At 47.1% G+C, this 17,908-nt stretch overlaps 1 protein-coding gene across 7 annotated transcripts in view; it reads left to right on the forward strand.

Moving 5' to 3' along the window:
- CELF1 (CUGBP Elav-like family member 1) overlaps positions 1-16,363 on the forward strand; it is an 86,313-nt gene extending 69,950 nt beyond the window's left edge. For 5 of the 7 annotated variants that reach the window (XM_066361569.1, XM_066361566.1, XM_066361570.1 and 2 more), the window contains 10 exons: positions 153-287; positions 819-898; positions 1,255-1,416; positions 4,306-4,381; positions 5,802-5,930; positions 6,947-7,057; positions 8,708-8,893; positions 11,434-11,577; positions 12,012-12,178; positions 15,464-16,363. In XM_066361569.1, coding sequence (XP_066217666.1) covers positions 153-287; positions 819-898; positions 1,255-1,416; positions 4,306-4,381; positions 5,802-5,930; positions 6,947-7,057; positions 8,708-8,893; positions 11,434-11,577; positions 12,012-12,139 — 1,151 coding nt within the window. In that variant the 3' untranslated portion in view covers positions 12,140-12,178; positions 15,464-16,363. Of the gene's footprint in view, positions 1-152; positions 288-818; positions 899-1,254; positions 1,417-4,305; positions 4,382-5,801; positions 5,931-6,946; positions 7,058-8,707; positions 8,894-11,433; positions 11,578-12,011; positions 12,179-12,266 lie in introns of all 7 variants that reach the window. The other 2 variants (XM_066361567.1, XM_066361568.1) reach the window with 2 other exon arrangements.
- The last annotated feature ends 1,545 nt before the right edge of the window (positions 16,364-17,908 follow it).

Below are 17,908 nucleotides of genomic sequence, written 5' to 3' on the forward strand. Positions count from 1 at the left end.
ACATATGGGGGGGGGTCTATCTTAGAATCTGTGAAATATGGTATGAAGGCACCAGAGACAGGGTTCAAACCCAGGTGGCCTTGGCTCCAGCTCTGTGCTCTGCTACCTCTTATAGTAGTAATGTTCAAGTCTTTTGTGTTTCACTCTCTTAGCAGTGGAAGACAGGAAGCTGTTTATTGGTATGATTTCCAAGAAGTGCACTGAAAATGACATCAGAGTCATGTTCTCTTCATTTGGACAGATTGAAGAGTGCCGGATATTGCGGGGACCTGATGGACTGAGCCGAGGTGGGCACATTTTTAAACTTTAAAGATACTCATCTTGAATTTGGGGCCTCTTTTTTAATTGGCTCAGTGGAAACCAGTGACCCCTAGCCAACACGACCCTTGTCATGATGGAGAGTTTGGGCTTGGTGTTGTATGTCTCCATCCTGTCACTCCTCCTCCTACACTTGGGTCCTTTTCACATTCTCCCGGCATCCGCTACGAGTTTACAGCCTGCACTTCAGGGTCATGTATTCAACTTCCTTATGCTCAGAGAGGTTCTTGACGTCAATGGAAACACTTTCTTCTTCAGAGAAACTGGAGGTTATGAATCCTCCTTTATCTCTCAAGCACTTCGTCACCTGTCTGTGCTGCCCTCGGTTTTCATTATAGCATGTACCCGCCTGGTGTAACATAGCTCTCTCGCCACCCAGATCGTGAATCCCTGAAGGCGGGAACCATGTCGATATTGCTAGCATGGTGCTTCACACGTAGTTAATGTCTGTAAATAAATAAGCAAATGAATGAATGAGTTACTGACCCTTCTCTTATCAGGTTGTGCGTTTGTGACTTTTACAACAAGAGCGATGGCACAGACGGCTATCAAGGCAATGCACCAAGCACAGACCATGGAGGTAGGGAGCACTGAACGCAGGGGCGGCCCCTTATCCTGAGAGTGTTAGCGCCTGTGGCCTTCAGAGCCTGGTAGCATGGACAGCATCTGATTGTCCTAAAAGTGAAGCAGGCCAAACGTCTTCAAGTTAAAAGTAGATGGTTTCTCTAACATATTGGCTGTTATTAAGTTAACATAAAAATTAACATAATGGAACTAGTTGCCCATTTAAATTGTGTTTTGCCACTATCATGTATCAGGAAGAGACTCAATTGGCAGTGAATGAGATTAGAATACAGCCTGTGTGTGACTAGAAAGGAGGATTTTTCCATCACCCACAAGGAGGAATCTGACCCTTTGGTTTTGGTGTTTTCGTAGGGTTGCTCGTCTCCCATGGTGGTAAAATTTGCTGATACACAGAAGGACAAAGAACAGAAGAGGATGGCCCAGCAGCTCCAGCAGCAGATGCAGCAAATCAGTGCAGCATCTGTGTGGGGAAACCTTGCTGGTCTAAATACTCTTGGACCCCAGTATTTAGCAGTGAGTCTTTGTGGTTTGCTTTCTGCAGACTGTGCAAGCTCCCAGCTGTTTCTTCTTCTGCTTTCCCCAGCTAACAGACACAGTGACATTTACAACTTTTTTAGCACATTGAAATTTTATGTAAAAATTCAGACAATGCAGTGTTCTTTAAGTCACGTTATTCTCTCTCTCTCTGTCTCTCTCTCTCTCTGTCTTGTCACATGTCTTTGGTGATATCTTGAGTTAAAGTGAAATCATAATTTCCTGGTAAAAAGATTTAGAAACATCTCATGTCCCTGCCCCCAAGAAAAAAAAATTGCTGAGAGAATCTTAAGTACCAAATCTCTTTCTTCATATCTCTTTCCACCATGTGTAGAGGGCATCATTAAAAAAGTCCCCTGGAAAGTATGATAAATGTTTCTTTCAGCTGATTGAGAGATCAAGCTTGGACATTATTAAATGAGTATTACAGGTGTATATTTGAGTTCACTATATTATAAATAGGTTTTAATATAATCTCTCTCTCTCTCTCTCTCTCTCTCTCTCTCTCGTTGAATTTAAGTCACAGTTCAAAAGAGGGGTAGGCTCCAGTTTATTATTAAAATTTACTAGGTCTGCAGTGGTATAAGAGCTTATCACTGCTTAAACCTTTAAAGGATTGCAGACAGGGCAACATCATTAAAATTGTGTTATTTGCAAATCAGAAAGAACAGGTCATCTATAAAGCCACCAGTGAAGGAAAATGGTGAGACTCTGAGATTTATATGAGTAGTTCAAAAATATACACATAGGAATAATATTTTTTCTTTTTTAATGAATGGATTGTAATACATGAGAATGCTTTATATATATATATTTTAAACAATTTTATTTATTTTTCCTTTTACAGATACAGAGAGAGAGTCAGAGAGAGGGATGACAGGGACAGACAGACAGGAACGGAGAGATGAGAAGCATCAATCATTAGTTTTTCATTGCGTGTTGCAACACCTTAAGTTGTTCATTGATTGCTTTCTCATATGTGCCTTGACCGCGGTCCTTCAGCAGACCGAGTAGCCCCTTGCTTGAGCCAGGGACCTTGGGCTCAGGCTGGTGAGCTTTTTGCTCAAACCAGATGAACCCACGCTCAAGCTGGCAACCTTGGGGTCTCGAACCTGGGTCTTCCACATCCCAGTCCGACGCTTTACTCACTGCGCCACCGCCTGGTCAGGCTACATAGGAATAATTATAAGCATCCACTCCTCATCCTTTCAAAGACTATTCTATATATGTAGAAACAGAAAAAGGCAATGCTTTCTGTCCCTTAGTATTAAATTTTGGCTAATTTGATTCCCCCAGTCTCCATATTTCTCAAATGTTAAAAGAACTCTTAAGTTTATCCTAGTTAGTAATTGTCTGAAGTCAGAAGTGTGGATAGTTCTGTTTTAACAGATCATATTGTTTCTTAGTGCTAGAACATTGCTTAAAAGTTTAGAAACTTGAGAGAGATTTTAGTCTTCTGCCAAAATGATAATGTTTTCAAAATGATCTCCATGATTATGCATTTTACTTTTCTTAGAGAGTTTAGAGCTCTTTGTAGGGAACACTCCTATTTTTGTTGTCATTGCCATGGGCAGCAAGTACATGATGGTATATGGTGAGAGTTACAGTCTCTTTAAGTTAGATGTGATCTCCTCCCTAAGCGCTCTTCTCATTTAGGGAGTAAGTGAAGGGGCCAAGTACAGTGTGCACAGTCTACCAGCTGGACTGAACACATTGCCCAAGGTATTTAAGAAAACAGAAATGAAGACATGTGGTGCTAATGGGCTATGTAAGTGTGATAGTGTGTTATCATTAATTGGGAGGTGTTTTTCTGGAATACGTGGATTGAACCTGATCTCTGTTGGATCAGAACAGTAGTTTTTAATCTTTGTGGGGTTGTGGGCCCATTTGAGAACTTGAGAACATGATAAAAATTGTGTATGTGTATTTTTTTTGTCATTCTGTTTCTGGAGGTTGGTGGGCCTCCGGAAAGCTGCGGACTTAGAGGGTTTCATGACAGAGAAACCAGGTCAGATGTCTATGGGAATGGACAACAATTTGACTAAAGGATCTAGAAGCAATACCAGTTTGATTGCATTTGAATGGAGCAAGGGTTTCAGCAGGTTGGTTAGATGAAAATTGTGGTTTGCTAAGACTCAGAATAAGGTCAAAGTCTTGGAGATCCGTAAGCTCATGGACAGGTCCTCTTGTTTCATTTGTTATGGGACATTCATTGCAAGTGAGTGTACACTGAACTGATATGATGGATCCATCAATCATATGGTCATCTGCGACAGTGAAGACTGATGTGGAGGAGAGGAGATCAGTGGGCTCGATGGCTTTGTATCATGGGAGAGATTGACCTAATCATGTTTCTGTTGTGGCTGGTAAGGGATGACTCCAAGAAATACCCTGAAATGATCAGATTTTATATTTAAAATTTGAAACATAAATTGGGTATTCAGATGGGAACAGTCTGCAAAGTGGGATATATGGACCTAACTAAGGAGAACTTGGGAGAGAGGAAGTAGAAATGGCATTCATCCACACGCAGACACTCATCACAGTCAACCACGTAGCTGCTTGAGTTGAGCGTAGTCCCCTGCTCTACCCCTGTCCTCTGCTGTGCTGCCTTCTGTTGCCCAGGCTCTTGAGCTTGGCTCGGTGCTCAGCGAACCCCACTGACTTCCGGGCCCAGGGCTTTAGCTGTGTTGTACTGTCCTCTGCTGTCATAGCCTTAGTTTCTGTTGTGTTGGCTTGGGTTCTTGTCTTCAGTGTTCTTCTTTCTGGGGGCCTCTGCACTCTCGCTTTGCTGTGCTGTAGAGTTATCCCAGATGCAGAACCAGCCCTCACTCTCACTCTTGTTCTGTTTTTTGGTGTAATGTCTAGCTTTATTTGCAGCTCCTTCAGCAGACTGCCTCCTCTGGGAACCTCAACACCCTGAGCAGCCTCCACCCGATGGGAGGTAAGTGTTTCCCTGTTCCGGTGGAGCAGCAGCCGCCAGGCCAACAGACCCGGCTAACGGCAGTCTACAGCTGCACCGTTTGTGCAGGGGGAAAAGTGTTTTTTCACGCCTGTAAACCTGACATAAGACGTACGTCCCAGGACTCAATTGCCTTGTCTCTAGGAGGTGCCTCAATTAGTCATTCATGCCAGGTGGTTCTGGGGTTGTCAGCTGTTCCCCAGCCCTTTAAGTCTCTGTTGAGGAAGAACAACAAGATGGAAAAGAGCAACTAGCACCTGCAGACTGAGGCCATTTTGATAGGAGAGAACTACAGGAACCCTTTATTTCCATAATAAAGAGACTTTTCCAGGGACTGAAGAAAAGCCTAAGATGGTTTCCATGCAAGTGGTTTACCCTGAAGTTACTAGAATCCAGGCAGTTTACCCCTTTGTGTCTAACACATGTTTTTTTGTTGGTGAATTACCTCTTATTGTTATTAACATACATGGAAAACTTAATTGACAAATACCTGAGTGTATAACAAAATGGGGCTCCACAGACAAACCTGAGACAGGGTCCATCAGAATAGTTAGTGGGGTGGGGGTGGAGAGCTCCAGGCCCCCCTGCCCTGTTGGCACTGGGATAAGGTCAGGCAGGTACATCTGAGAAAAGGGTGGATGGTCTTTGGTGAGCTGCATTTTGCCATTTGAAAATTTTTCATAGTGGTTCACTTGGTCTCAGGGACTGAGAAAGTTACTAGAGTATAAATTTCTGTTGCAGTTTCTTATTTTTCTCATAAACTTTTCCCCCTCACCCCTCTGCCTTTCCATCATCTACAGAATGGTTTGCAACACATTGTCAGTGCAGTTCACATTTCTTGCTCTCCTTTTAATTGTTGCGTGGGTTCTACTTGGAAGTCTTCCCTCTGTTTTTTCTCTTTTCTGATGACTAACCCGCCATTCAAGTGGTGGTTTTTCTTTATTCTTTCTCCTCTTGCTGTTCTCACGTGTCTTCTCCCCTGTGGTGCCTCCGTTTCTGGGTCTCTGCTGCATTTTCTACTTGTTCACCTCCGTGTCAGAGAGCACATCCCCTGTAAAGTCTGAGGAGGTTCAGGTGCAGTCCCATTCTGTGCCGTAGGCTTTGGCATTGTCCTCTTGGACACCTGGCTCCATGGTAAACCAAAGACCTGCCCCTCTTTGCTTTATTAATACTCACTTGAGGTGGCGTGCTATTGGATTAGATGCCTCTTCGCTGAGGAAATGTTGAGTTTCTTAAAGAGTTGAGTGGTACTTGAATCTTTTTGGAGCTGTGTAGGGTTACTTATGAGGCTTATCGAAAACATTTGTGCTTTGGAGCCAGACCTCTGCAGTGTGCGCTGTTGCTGCTGGCGCGGACAGGAGGCCCCTATCTGCTCGCTGATCTCTTGCTCTGGATGTTGCAGGGTTAAATGCAATGCAGTTACAGAATTTGGCTGCCCTGGCTGCTGCAGCGAGCGCCGCTCAGAACACACCAAGTGGTACCAATGCTCTTACTACATCCAGCAGCCCCCTCAGCGTACTCACCAGTTCAGGTAAGCATGTACCGGCCAGTGGGCCCTTCCACTGGAGGGGTATGGCATTCTGGAGAGTAGTAACACCCATTTCTAAAAGGGACAGATTATGAACAACAAATTATTTTTTTTGTTTGTTTATTGTGTGAGAGAGAGGAAGGGAGGGAGACAGGGACAGACCTGAAGGGAGAGAGATGAGAAGCATCAAGTCTTTTTTGCAGTACCTTAGTTATTCATGGATTGCTTTCTCCTCTGTGCCTTGACCAGGGGGTGAGGTGGGGGGCTGTAGCTGAACCAGTGATCCCTTGTTCAAGCCAGTGACCATGGGGTCATGTCTATGATCCCACACTCAAGCCAGTGACCTCAGGGATTTGAACCTGGGTCCTCAGTGTCCCAGGCTGACACTACCTACTGCGCCACCATCTGGTCAGGCATGAACACGAAAAAAAATTTTTTTTTTAAGTGAGAGGATGGGAGATAGACAGACTCCTGCATGCTCCCAGATTGAGATCTACCCAGTAACCCCTGTCTAGAGCTGATGCTCTGCCCATCTGGGGCCATACTTGCAACTGAGCTAGTTTTAGCACCTGAGGTGGAGGCTCCACAGAGTCATCCTCAGCACCCAGGGCTGATATGCTTGAACCAGTCAAGCTATGGCTGCGAGATGGGGGTAGAGAGAGACAGGAGGGAGGAAGAAGGGTGGAGAAGCAGATGGTTGCTTTTCCTGTGTGCCCTGACCAGGAATCAAACCTGGTAAATCAACACTCCAGACTGACGCTCTACCACTGAGCCAACTGGGCAAGGCCTGAACAACAAATTTTTAAATGCCATCTTTTGACTTGAGACATCTCATAATTTTTAATTTCTTGCAAACATTATTTGACTTTATGTCCAGTGGGGAGAGTTATCAAAATTACTAACTGAAAACCTTTTTACAAAGAGAATACGTAAGTAGTATCACTGTTGCCTTTGGTTTCTGTTGACATGGGAAGACAAGTGTTGAGTTGAGTTGAGTTTAACTCTCAGGTTTCTGGTAGGGTCTTCACCAAGCTCCAGTAGCAGCAGCTCTGTCAACCCCATCGCCTCCCTTGGAGCCTTGCAGACATTAGCTGGAGCCACGGCAGGCCTCAACGTCAGCTCTTTGGCAGGTGAGAGGCAGCTCCTAGATATCATCAGACCTTTCTTTGTGCAGTTGGCAAGGGCACCATTAGAATGATTGAGTGGCCCAGTGAACTTAAAAATAATCATGAGATTTTGGGGAAAAAAATGTTTTTAATTGAGTTTTAGAGGAAGAGAGAGTCACAGAAACATCAATTTGTTATTCCATTTATTTGTGCATGCATTGGTAAATAACTGTATGTGCCTTGACCAGGGATCAAACCTGCAACCTTGATGTAACAAATGATGTTTTAACCAACCAAGCTACCCAGTCAAGGCCTAATGAGACTTTGAGTCAGACCTGAGTTAAATTTCACCTCTTCACCTAAACTAGCTATTACTTTCGACGCAAGGTTATTTTCTCATGTATGAAGTGGGAATAAAATGCTGTACTTGTAGAGTTATTAAGAAGTTAAATGAGAATACAGGTAAAGTGCTGAGCACATTGCTCAGTAATGTCTGACACATAGAATTTGTTCAGTCGTGTAAGCTGCTATTTTTTTTTTTTTTCCTGAATCTGGAAACGGGGAGGTAGTCAGACAGACTCCCACATGCGCTGAACCGAGATCCACCCGGCATGCCCACCAGGGGGCGTCGCTCTGTTGCGACCAGAGCCAGTCTAGCGCCTGAGGCAGAGGCCATGGAGCCATCCCTAGCGCCCGGGCCATCTTTGCTCCAATGGAGCCTTGGCTGCTGGAGGGGAAGAGAGAGACAGAGAGGAAGGAGAGGGGGAGGGGTGGAGAAGCAGATGGGTGCTTCTCCTGTGTGCCCTGGCTGGGAATCGAACCCAGGACTTATGCACGCCAGGCCAACGCTCTACCACTGAGCCAACTGGCCAGGGCCAAGCTGCTTTTTTTTTTTTTTTTTTTTTTTTTTTTTGTATTTTTCTGAAGCTGGAAATGGGGAGAGACAGTCAGACAGACTCCCGCATGTGCCCGACCGGGATCCACCCGGCACGCCCACCAGGGAGCGAAGCTCTGCCCCTCCGGTGCATCACTCTGTTGCAACCAGAGCCACTCTAGCGCCTGGGGCAGAGGCCAAGGAACCATCCCCAGCGCCCGGGCCATCTTTGCTCCCATGGAGCCTCGGCTGCGAGAGGGGAAGAGAGAGACAGAGAGGAAAGAGAGGAGGAGGGATGGAGTAGCAGATGGGCGCTTCTCCTGTGTGCCCTGGCCGGGAATCGAACCCGGGACCTCTGCACGCCAGGCCGATGCTTTACCACTGAGCCAACCGGCCAGGGCCAAGTTGCTATTTTTAATAATAGCATTTACCCCCGTCTTGTTATAGACCACATGTCTGCCCTTTAGTCCCCAAACCAGGACTCTTAATTTACCAGATTCCAGCTCTGTGTGAGAAAGCAGCAGAAAAGCCAGAGAGAAAATGGGGCAAGTCATGTGTAAGTGGTCTCACCTATTGCACAGATTGAAAGAAGAAAATAGGCAGAGCCACATCTGAGTGACATTTTTTAATGTGCCCATTAGCAACGAGGCCTGGTGAGGGCCCTGAAGTCTGCCCATGCAGATGGCTACGCCCCCTCAGGGTGAGGTCAAGGGTGAGATGGAAGGGAGGACTTCAGAATCTTTCTTTGGTATCAGTTGGATATTCCCAGTTCTTTTATCCTGTTCTCTCTCCCAACCAAGGGATGGCAGCTTTAAATGGTGGCCTGGGCAGCAGTGGCCTTTCCAATGGCACTGGGAGCACCATGGAGGCCCTCACACAGGCCTACTCGGGGATCCAGCAGTACGCTGCCGCGGCGCTTCCCACTCTGTACAACCAGAATCTGTTGACACAGCAGAGCATTGGTGCTGCTGGGAGCCAGAAGGAAGGTGAGTGCAAAGGGAGGCGGGGGCAGGGCAGGGCTGGCGTTTCCATCTGCACCAGAACTGGGGGGCAGGCCAGAGGCCAAGAGAGCCGTGTGGGAGGTCAGAGCACCGTTCCTCTTGACAGTGTCAGAGATAGACTGAAGTGTTTTCTGGGTGAGGCTCAGGTCAGAACCTCTCGACAGCCTTCTGGGCTGAGGCTGCCATTTGTAGATGAAGAAACATACTGACCTTACGTGTCTGACACCTGTTTGGCACTCTTTTTTTTTTTCCTGAAGCTGGAAACGGGGAGAGACAGTCAGACAGACTCCCGCATGCGCCCGACCGGGATCCATCAGGGGCGACGCTCTGCCCATCAGGGGGCGATGCTCTGCCCCTTCAGGGCGTCGCTCTGCCACTCTAGCGCCTGGGGCAGAGGCCAAGGAGCCATCCCCAGCGCCCGGGCCATCTTTGCTCCAATGGAGCCTTGGCTGCGGGAGGGGAAGAGAGAGACAGAGAGGAAGGAGAGGGGGAGGGGGTGGAGAAGCAAATGGGCACTTCTCCTATGTGCCCTGGCCGGGAATCGAACCCGGGTCCCCCTCACGCCAGGCCGACGCTCTACCGCTGAGCCAACCGGCCAGGGCCTGGCACTCAGTTTTTATTAAGAAGTCTTCCCTATGGATCCTAAGTCTGTCAGAGGCTGTCTTCTGTGTAGGTGTCCCTTTTGGCTATGTCATTTGGCATTTTTCTCCCTTTCTGTTTGGTGCTTTTTCTAATTGAGGACAAACTGAAGGGTGATGGCCCAGAAAGACTTGTGGCCCATGGGTTGATGCATTGAGAAGTATATGTTTTGATATCAATGGTATTAAATTCAGGAGAGACTTTCTAGGCAGAAGGCCTGTCGGTGGTTTATATGAATATGAAGGTTTTGTTTGTTCTTTACTGATTAATTTGGAGGGAGGGAGGGAAGGAAGAGAGAGAGAGAGAGAGAGAGAGAAAGTTGGGTGGGGGACAGGAAGCATCAACTCATTGTAGTTGCTTACCTATATGTGCCTTGACCTGGCAAGCCAGGATTTCAAACTGGAGACCACAGCATTCCAAGTCAACTCTCTAGCCACTGCGCCACCACAGATCAGGCCTGAATATAAAGTCTGCTGACACTTCCCTGCTTTATTTGACTGGGCTTTTATAAGCAGGAGCAGGCATGGGTTAAGTCAGGGGTCGGGAACCTATGGCTAGCAAGCCAGATGTGTCTCTTTTGATGGCTGCATCTGGCTCGCAGACAAATCTTTAATTAAAAAAATAACATTAAAAATATAAAACATTCTCATGTATTCCAATTCATTCATTTCCTACTGCTCATGTTCATGGTTGTGGGTGGCTGGAGCCAATCACAGCTGTCCTCCGGGGCAACACCAAATTTTTATTGGATAATGTGTAATGTACATGGGTCATTGTATGGCTCTCACGGAATTACATTTAAAAATATGTGGCATTCATGGCTCTCTCAGCCAAAAAGTTTGCTGACCCCTGGGTTAAGTACTAATGTAGGAAAAGGACAAGTATCCTCTGTTGCTATAGTGGCAAGGAGTCCTGGTCTGTTACATGCTCACCTGCTCTGAATCGGGGTCTGTGTGCCCTAGGATGTGGCAGTGGGGCACTGGTGGGACTGTGGAGACAGACAATAAACAAGTAAGTAAAAGCATGAGGTATTCCAAATGATGCCCTGAAGAAGATGAACTGGAGCGGGGGATAGGGAGTGCTGGAGGCACAGCATTTTATATGGAATAGAGGAGTTCCAAGTTGCCGTTTAAGCAGAGGAAGACAAGTAAAGGCAAAGGAACAGCAAGTGCAAAGGCCCCGAGGTGGCAGTGTTCCTTACTATGTTTGATAGTAATGGAGGCCAAGGTGGCTAGAGAATGGCTGCATTGTGATTGTAATGAAACTCTGGTTAGAAAATGGTCGAGTGGTTGGAAGAGGGAAGCATATTCTGTTTGAGGTCAGTGTTAATCATAGTTTAAAATCCAATTTTTTTTACTAAGACACAGTTGACAAAAGGTAGACTTCACGATTTTTGTAATACAGCTCTAGGAGCATTGAACACATACAGTCATCTAACCACCATCACTCCCAGAAATTCCCTCCTGTCCCTTTGTAGTCATTTCCTGCCCCCATTTCCTGCCTTGGGCAGCTACCAATCTATGTGCTGTCCCTGTAGTTTCTAGGCACCATTTTGAAACCTGTTTTGTTTATAATCTCTTTCTACCTCCTTTTTTTGTATTTTTCTACAACTGTCTAGTCTCTGGCTTTATTGTTTCAGCACTCCTTCCCCCCACAAGGTCAAATGTTGACATCCCTCAATGAGACACGGAGCATGGCTGAACATGAGAGAAGGGGTCTGCTCTCCAGTTCCGTGCTCTGTGTTTGGAGAATCTGTTTAGTTTTCCAAATATAGGGCTCTCTGTTTGTTGGGGTGCTGACATTTTAACATGGGGGAAATGCAAGATGGTCCAGGAGGATAAGAGGACTTCACACTGATACCTTTTCAACCTGTGGGTGTCTTGAAGGTCCAGAGGGAGCCAACCTTTTCATCTACCACCTGCCCCAGGAGTTTGGAGACCAGGACCTGCTGCAGATGTTTATGCCCTTTGGGAATGTCGTGTCTGCCAAGGTTTTTATAGACAAGCAGACAAACCTGAGCAAGTGTTTTGGTATGTTGGCTTCTCTTCTGGTGTGTGTTGGGGGTGGGGTGGTAAGTATGTTTACCACTGAGAAAGAAAGGGCAGAGGCTGATAGCCAAAACCTGGCTGTTTAACTCAGCCTTGGGGAGATTATGTGACCTCTTTTTGAGCCTCAATTTTTTTTACTTCTGTGATAGGCACAATGGTTTCTGCCCGCACTGTCTCTCCAGCGGGTAAAATGAAGTGCTGTATGGAAAAATGGCTTGGCCAAAATACTTAAAACTATCATGTTGATGTCAAGTGGAACTATTAGGAACCTACTTTATTTATGTGACATAATTTCCAGAATTCTTGTCCCTGATGAGAAAAAAATGGGATTTGAGGCTAAGCGCATCTCGCGGAAAGTACCGGGAACCTCCTTGCGGCGGTACGGCCCTCACCCAGGTTTCTGCTTGCACACACAGGCTTTGTAAGCTACGACAATCCTGTTTCCGCTCAAGCTGCCATCCAGTCCATGAACGGCTTTCAGATCGGCATGAAGCGGCTTAAAGTGCAGCTCAAACGTTCGAAGAATGACAGCAAGCCCTACTGAGCGTGCTCCCCTCTGAGACTGGAGTGAGAGGGTCTTCTGGTAAGTTGGGGAGGAGCACCCTTAATGATCGGAAGCCCTGAGGCTGTGTGCTGACAGCCCCGGACCCTGATCCCTGCCACTCTCGCAGGCACAGCTTGCCCTGAAGACTCGCTACTGCCTTCTGTGGGAGTTTCGCTTCGTACAGAGGACGAGTTTGTGCTTTGGTTTCCAGTGTTTTACTTTGGAGTTTAGGTGCCATATCCTGAGTTTTTTTCTTTATTTAAAGTTTGCTGTGTTTGTAACCAGTGTGTGTTGAGAAGGACCAACATCAAACCGCCCTGGGGGAGAAGGGGGAATGGAGAAACATTAAAGAAGATCAGAACTTGCCCAAAACTACCCCGAGAGAGAGGACTGAGTGAAACCAAACACTGACCCCCAGAACCTCCCCAAGTGTGAGAGGGGATGAAAGCAGAACTAACCTCCAAGAGGCGAGGGCGGGGCTGGGGGCTTAGCTTTGGAGGAGAGTGGGAGGCACTGGGCACCCGGCAGCCCTGCGGGATGGGGCCGAAACTCTCTTGTGGAAGTCCTGAGTTCTTGCGGCTGGTTTGCAGATTATTGTCCAGGATTTGTGCCCCTCTTTCCCAAGAGGGGCTAACAATCCTCTGGAATAAAACACCTCTTCATTTAGCCTGACATATGCAAAAAGCAGGGAGATTTGACCCATTACCAGCTTTTCCAGCCAGCCATTGATGTTGGATTGGCCCTGCCAGGCTGGTGGCTATTAAGAAGCAGCAGCTGGTCAAAGAGGTCATTTTTAGTTTATTTCAACATCAGATCATTAGACTGTGGCCCATTTCTTATGTGTCCTCTTAAAGACGACCTCTGGGGAAGACACTCTGGTTTCCTTCCTTGTAGTTGACCCCAGCAAGGAGTGTCATTTCATCCCAAGCCACCATTTTATTTATCATGAAGGCAGAACCGAGAAGGGCTTGTAGTCCCTAGCTGAAGGGCAGCTCTCCTGAGCACAGTGATCAAAAGCCGTGGGGGGGGGGGGGGGGGGGGGGGGAGCTGCTTCTTGGTGCATCTGCATCAAAAGGTCCCTTCAAGCCAGAGCGCTTCATTTGCCAGAGGCCAGCCAGCAGTTAGTCCTTAAAAGGACTAAGAAATCTGTGCTGCTTTTTGGTTGAGCTGTCCGAAGCATAGTATTCTCACAAAGGCAGACAGACACCTCTTCTAGCCACTGCAGCCCCATCTGCTCTTGGAGACAGAGGAGACCACAGGACGTTTACAGCCTCCACAGGGATTTAGTGTTCATTTACCTCAGTATTACCATGTTCATCTTTGTCCACGCGCTTACAGTCAGCTCCCTGCTGCCTCCCACAGGTCTCCTCCAGCTCTTGCCTGGGACCCCACCCCCGCCCGCGTCCCCCAGCCTCTGCTCTGGGCTCCGTCTCTGCTGGAAGAGTGCTGTGGGGGTGGAGAGCCAGGAAGGACATGCCCTTGGGAATGTGTACTTGGGCACAGGTAGCCCTGTTAGTATATGACTCAGCCAATGCCAGTGACTGGGTCCCTGGGATCTTAAATTTCACAAATATCAGTCCTCACCCCTGGCAGCGGAGATGAGATGAAAAGGGTTGGTTTGCTAGTAAGTCGGGTGGGGACTCTCCTTGTCATGCTGTCCATTTGGGTCACAGACAGGGATTGACTGCCTCGCTGTTGAACAGGTAGTTGGTGTTGGACTATCCCATTGAAGCTGGGACAGATGTTCCCTTCTCATAGTGATAACTTGGGTCTGTTGTCCTCTAAGAAACGTGAAACATACATCTTAAGCTGAACCACGTAAACTTGAATTCTGCGCACTGGGTGAAATGTGTCCTGTGTTTCAAGGATAAAACTGTTCCAAAGGCTTCCAGGGTCATGATGGGATTTTTTAAATAAATGCAAAAAAATAAAAATAAAAATGAAAAAAGAAAACAAAAAAAGAAAAAAATGCTAGGTTGGGGAGGCGCTGTTCTGAATCCCAACCAGCTGGAATCAAGAATGTCGTTTCTATTTTTATAGAAGTTTTATACAGCTCCGGGGTGGAGAATATTTATTACCTAAATTATATCTCTGGAAAAGGCCAGGATTTTGTAGAATCCAGAATGTGATTGTTATACACACAGGGTGCTGTGTATGATTGAAACTACTGACTTTCTGTGGCCTGTTTGCAGCCCAGCTAATCTACCAGAGGGGAGGATTAATGCTGTGAATTGGCGGGAGAGAGAGCTGTGCTCTCCAGGGTGCTGTGGTGCTGTGATCACTAACCTTCTGTTCTGTCTTCCTCCTTGGCCATCGTCGGGTTCCAAATCCCAGAACTCCCCTCCAACCCGACCCCCCCCACACACACACACACACTTCACCAGTATTGTCCACAGATTTGTCTTGGGCTCTGGGACCTTAAAAAGCCCTTTCCAGATGACACGAAAGCAAAGGTTTGTTTGATCAACTTGCCTTTGATACCAGACCCTGAGGTTTCCTACCTGCTCATGGGTTCTCTTTTCTAAAAGGAGCATTTGCCCCAGCAGGGCCCTGGGCTGCCATAGTGGCCAGCTGGTGAGACTGGGCACTTCTGTCTCTTCTCTCCTCCCTGCCCAGTGAGGTAGCACAGCAGCACTGCCCTTGAGCACAGTTTTCTCCCCAGGCCAAAGATGGTTTTGTGAAGAAGCTGCTCCCCGACAAGTCTCACGGTGTTAAAGGGTTCAATCCAGTTCAGGAAGTGGAGACTCGCAGTCAAGTCTTAAGCAATCTCTTACTATTGTGTGGGGGTTTCACTTACATAAATGTATTTTCTCTTGTAGTTTTGTTTCTTACTTGAGTTTCATCAAAAAATTGATTTGCCTTGATGCAGCCAGACACTGTCTCCTGGGTCTCACAAGAGTGGCCTGGGCCTATGGAACCTAAGAGCTTGGATTTCTGGGAACAAAGGGCCATTCCCGTAGGATTGAGAAATCCCAGTCCTGTCCCGTAAAGAGTCTCCCACCCCAGGCTTCTCCTTTCTTCCTGGGTCACAAAGGAGGGGCCGAGCCCTCAGACGTTTTGGATGCTTCGGGGGAAATCCAAGCCTTAGTTCCCTCTGTCTCTGGCAGTTGGATGTTTTCTTGGTGTCCTCCATGTCCTTTTTGACTCTTCCCTGTGTCCATTGTTAGCATGTGCACAAGTTCCCTGTCATCACCCAGCCCCCGCCCGCCCGCCTCATTTCAGGGCTGCACACAGTGAGTGTTCCTGTTCTCTCTCTCTTTGTTTGGATGTATTGCTCTGTGTAACTCAGTGGGTCTCCCTCTTTCTGGTTTGTTTTTTTTCTAGATTCCTGCCGTTTGTTCATCGTTGTGCCTAAAGCATGTCGATGTGGCGTCAAGTACATCGTCCAAATCCCTGTCTCTTCAGCTTCTCTGATGCTTGAACTCTCACCTTTGACCTTGTGTTGACCTTTGATGCTGATGTGTATTTTTATTATGTTTGTTTCTTTCTTTGTTTTTTCTTTTTTCTTTCCTTTTTTTTTCTTTTGTGCTGCCAAATTGGTTTTGCTAGAACGACTGCTGAAGGGGAAATATTTAAACTTGCATTTGAATATAAAAAATCTATTTTTCTAGAACTTCATAAGATAACCACTTGATTTTGTGATTCCAATTCTTTGTAATTGTCTTCAGAGCAGCCCTACTAGCACATACCGCGTGGTGTTTGTATTTCTGTGAACACACAGCCAGTCCGTTTCTAGGCTTTGTTTCTGTGTGCTTAGTTTTAAAGACAACTTTGAAGTAAACAATGAAATAAAAGATGTCACTGAAACCGTTGAGGCTCCTGAGCACATTTTGCTGATACAGTTTGTGGGGCTTGAGGAGACCGCATGTGTTCTTATTTTTGTTTTTCTGACTTCTCAACTGCAGAACACGCCTGAGCCCCCTTTCCCTTTTGACAGCAGGCTGCAGTTTGGGCCCAGCCAGCACTTTCCCTTGGGAGGTTCGCCCTCCGCCCTCCTCCCCGCCCTCGGCCCACTCCTCCCTCCATGCTTGTTCCTACAGTCTCCACAGCAAAATGTGATGCTTTGATTTTTTTGTTTTTGTTTTTTTTTTGTATCGTTTTTGTGCTTTTGTTTGGAATTTTTTCCTTTCCTACTAAGATTATGCCCAGAAAAAACAAGTTTTGCATGTTTCCTGCTGTTTCTTCACACCTTCTTATATATCACCTTCACCTCTCCGTTTTCTATAGTTTGTGCAAAAACTGACCGATATAAAGGGGTTTCAAAGAAGCTATTTTAAATTGTTGTGGGGTTATTTTTTTCAAGATTGTATTGTTTTATTTTGAAGTGGCAACTTTCTCCTCTATTGCCCTTAGAGCGTTTGCCTGTGCACTTAGACTGTCACCTCATGTGGCCTCCAGGCCTCAGCAGGGCCTGAGAGGCTGGCTGCTCTGCTCAGAGACGGGTTGGGAGGGTGCCCAGCGAGGCATGAGGAACAGCTAGAATGCAGAAGGTGGCTGCGGGTGGGCAACAGGCTTAGCGCATCAGGGGTAGTGAGCCTCCCTTGGCCCGGGAGGAGGAGGGTGCTCTTAACCACTTGGAGGAGGCCATCTGTGCACTAAGCGGCAATGCACCTGCCAGCGCCTTCCCTAGGTGACAAGCACAAAACTACAGTCTTCACACTGTTTACAGCCCTGGCCACCAGTCACCCCACACTGGCTCTTCACCGTAGCTCTGCTCTTGCTTAGCTAGTGAGGTGGGGTAAGGGCGGGTATTTCTTTCTTAAAACTGGTGAAGAGCCAAATAGCTACTGTCCCTGGGTGCCAGACAAGCAAGTTCCTTGGTTCCCTGAAGGGAACTTGCCCTCCTGTCTCGTGGCACCATCCAGCCTCAGGGTCTTAGGGCTTGAGTAAGAATGTGAATGGCAGAGGGAGAGGCCAGAGGAGATGAGAGGTCACAGAATGGGCCTGTGGGGACAAGAGGTTGCAGAGGGAGGAGTGTGTGACAGATCTCACCCAGAGAACGGAGCTGCTGGTGAGCAGGAGAGCTGGAAGCGGATTATCCAGGGCAGGGTGGAGCGGGAGGGTAGCTGCGGGAGGGGGAGGGGTGGGGAGGTAGCAGCACTGTTAGCATCAGCCACGCTGGGCGTGATGGAGGAAGGGGTTCCAGCAGCATCTCTGCTCTGGGACTCGGCCGGGTGCCTAGTATTATGCTGAGGGCGCTCTTCCTAGAAGGAGAGGGCAGCCTAATGGAGGCCCAGCGTTCGGTAGACCGCTTAATTTCCTGGAGGGGCGATGAGATGGAAAGAGGCCAGGAACCCCCAGCCTGAGCAAGGCTGCCGTGCACCCCACAGTCTGACTGCACAGAGCCGCCTCTGTTGGCAGGAGGCACTGAGGCCCCCCTTCCTGTGTGTTCAGAATCCGTGTTTGCCAATATATTTTGCTTTCAATTCCAAGAGGAGCTCTGGGAAAACCTGTGGATAAAACCAAATGCCAAACGTTGGACATTGTTTCCTTTTCCTTTTCTCTCTCTGATTGTTTTAATTGTTCTATGGTGGTTTTAATGGATTTGAGACCCTGGAGCGGCAGCTGCCTTTCTGATTTCCAGCTGCTTTTTGTGAATAATTTAAAAAGAAAAAAAAAAAAAGAAACTTTACATTTTGGAGACAAACCTGTGTGAGTTTTTTATTGGTACAAACGTTGTATTTAACACTAGGGGTTTTGTACAGTTTTTTGCCTTTTCTACTAGAAAACAATGTAAAGTGATTTCACAATGTGAAGAGAAAAAAATTG

Source organism: Saccopteryx leptura, chromosome 1, assembly GCF_036850995.1.
Source record: "Saccopteryx leptura isolate mSacLep1 chromosome 1, mSacLep1_pri_phased_curated, whole genome shotgun sequence".
Taxonomy (NCBI): Eukaryota; Metazoa; Chordata; class Mammalia; order Chiroptera; family Emballonuridae; genus Saccopteryx; species Saccopteryx leptura.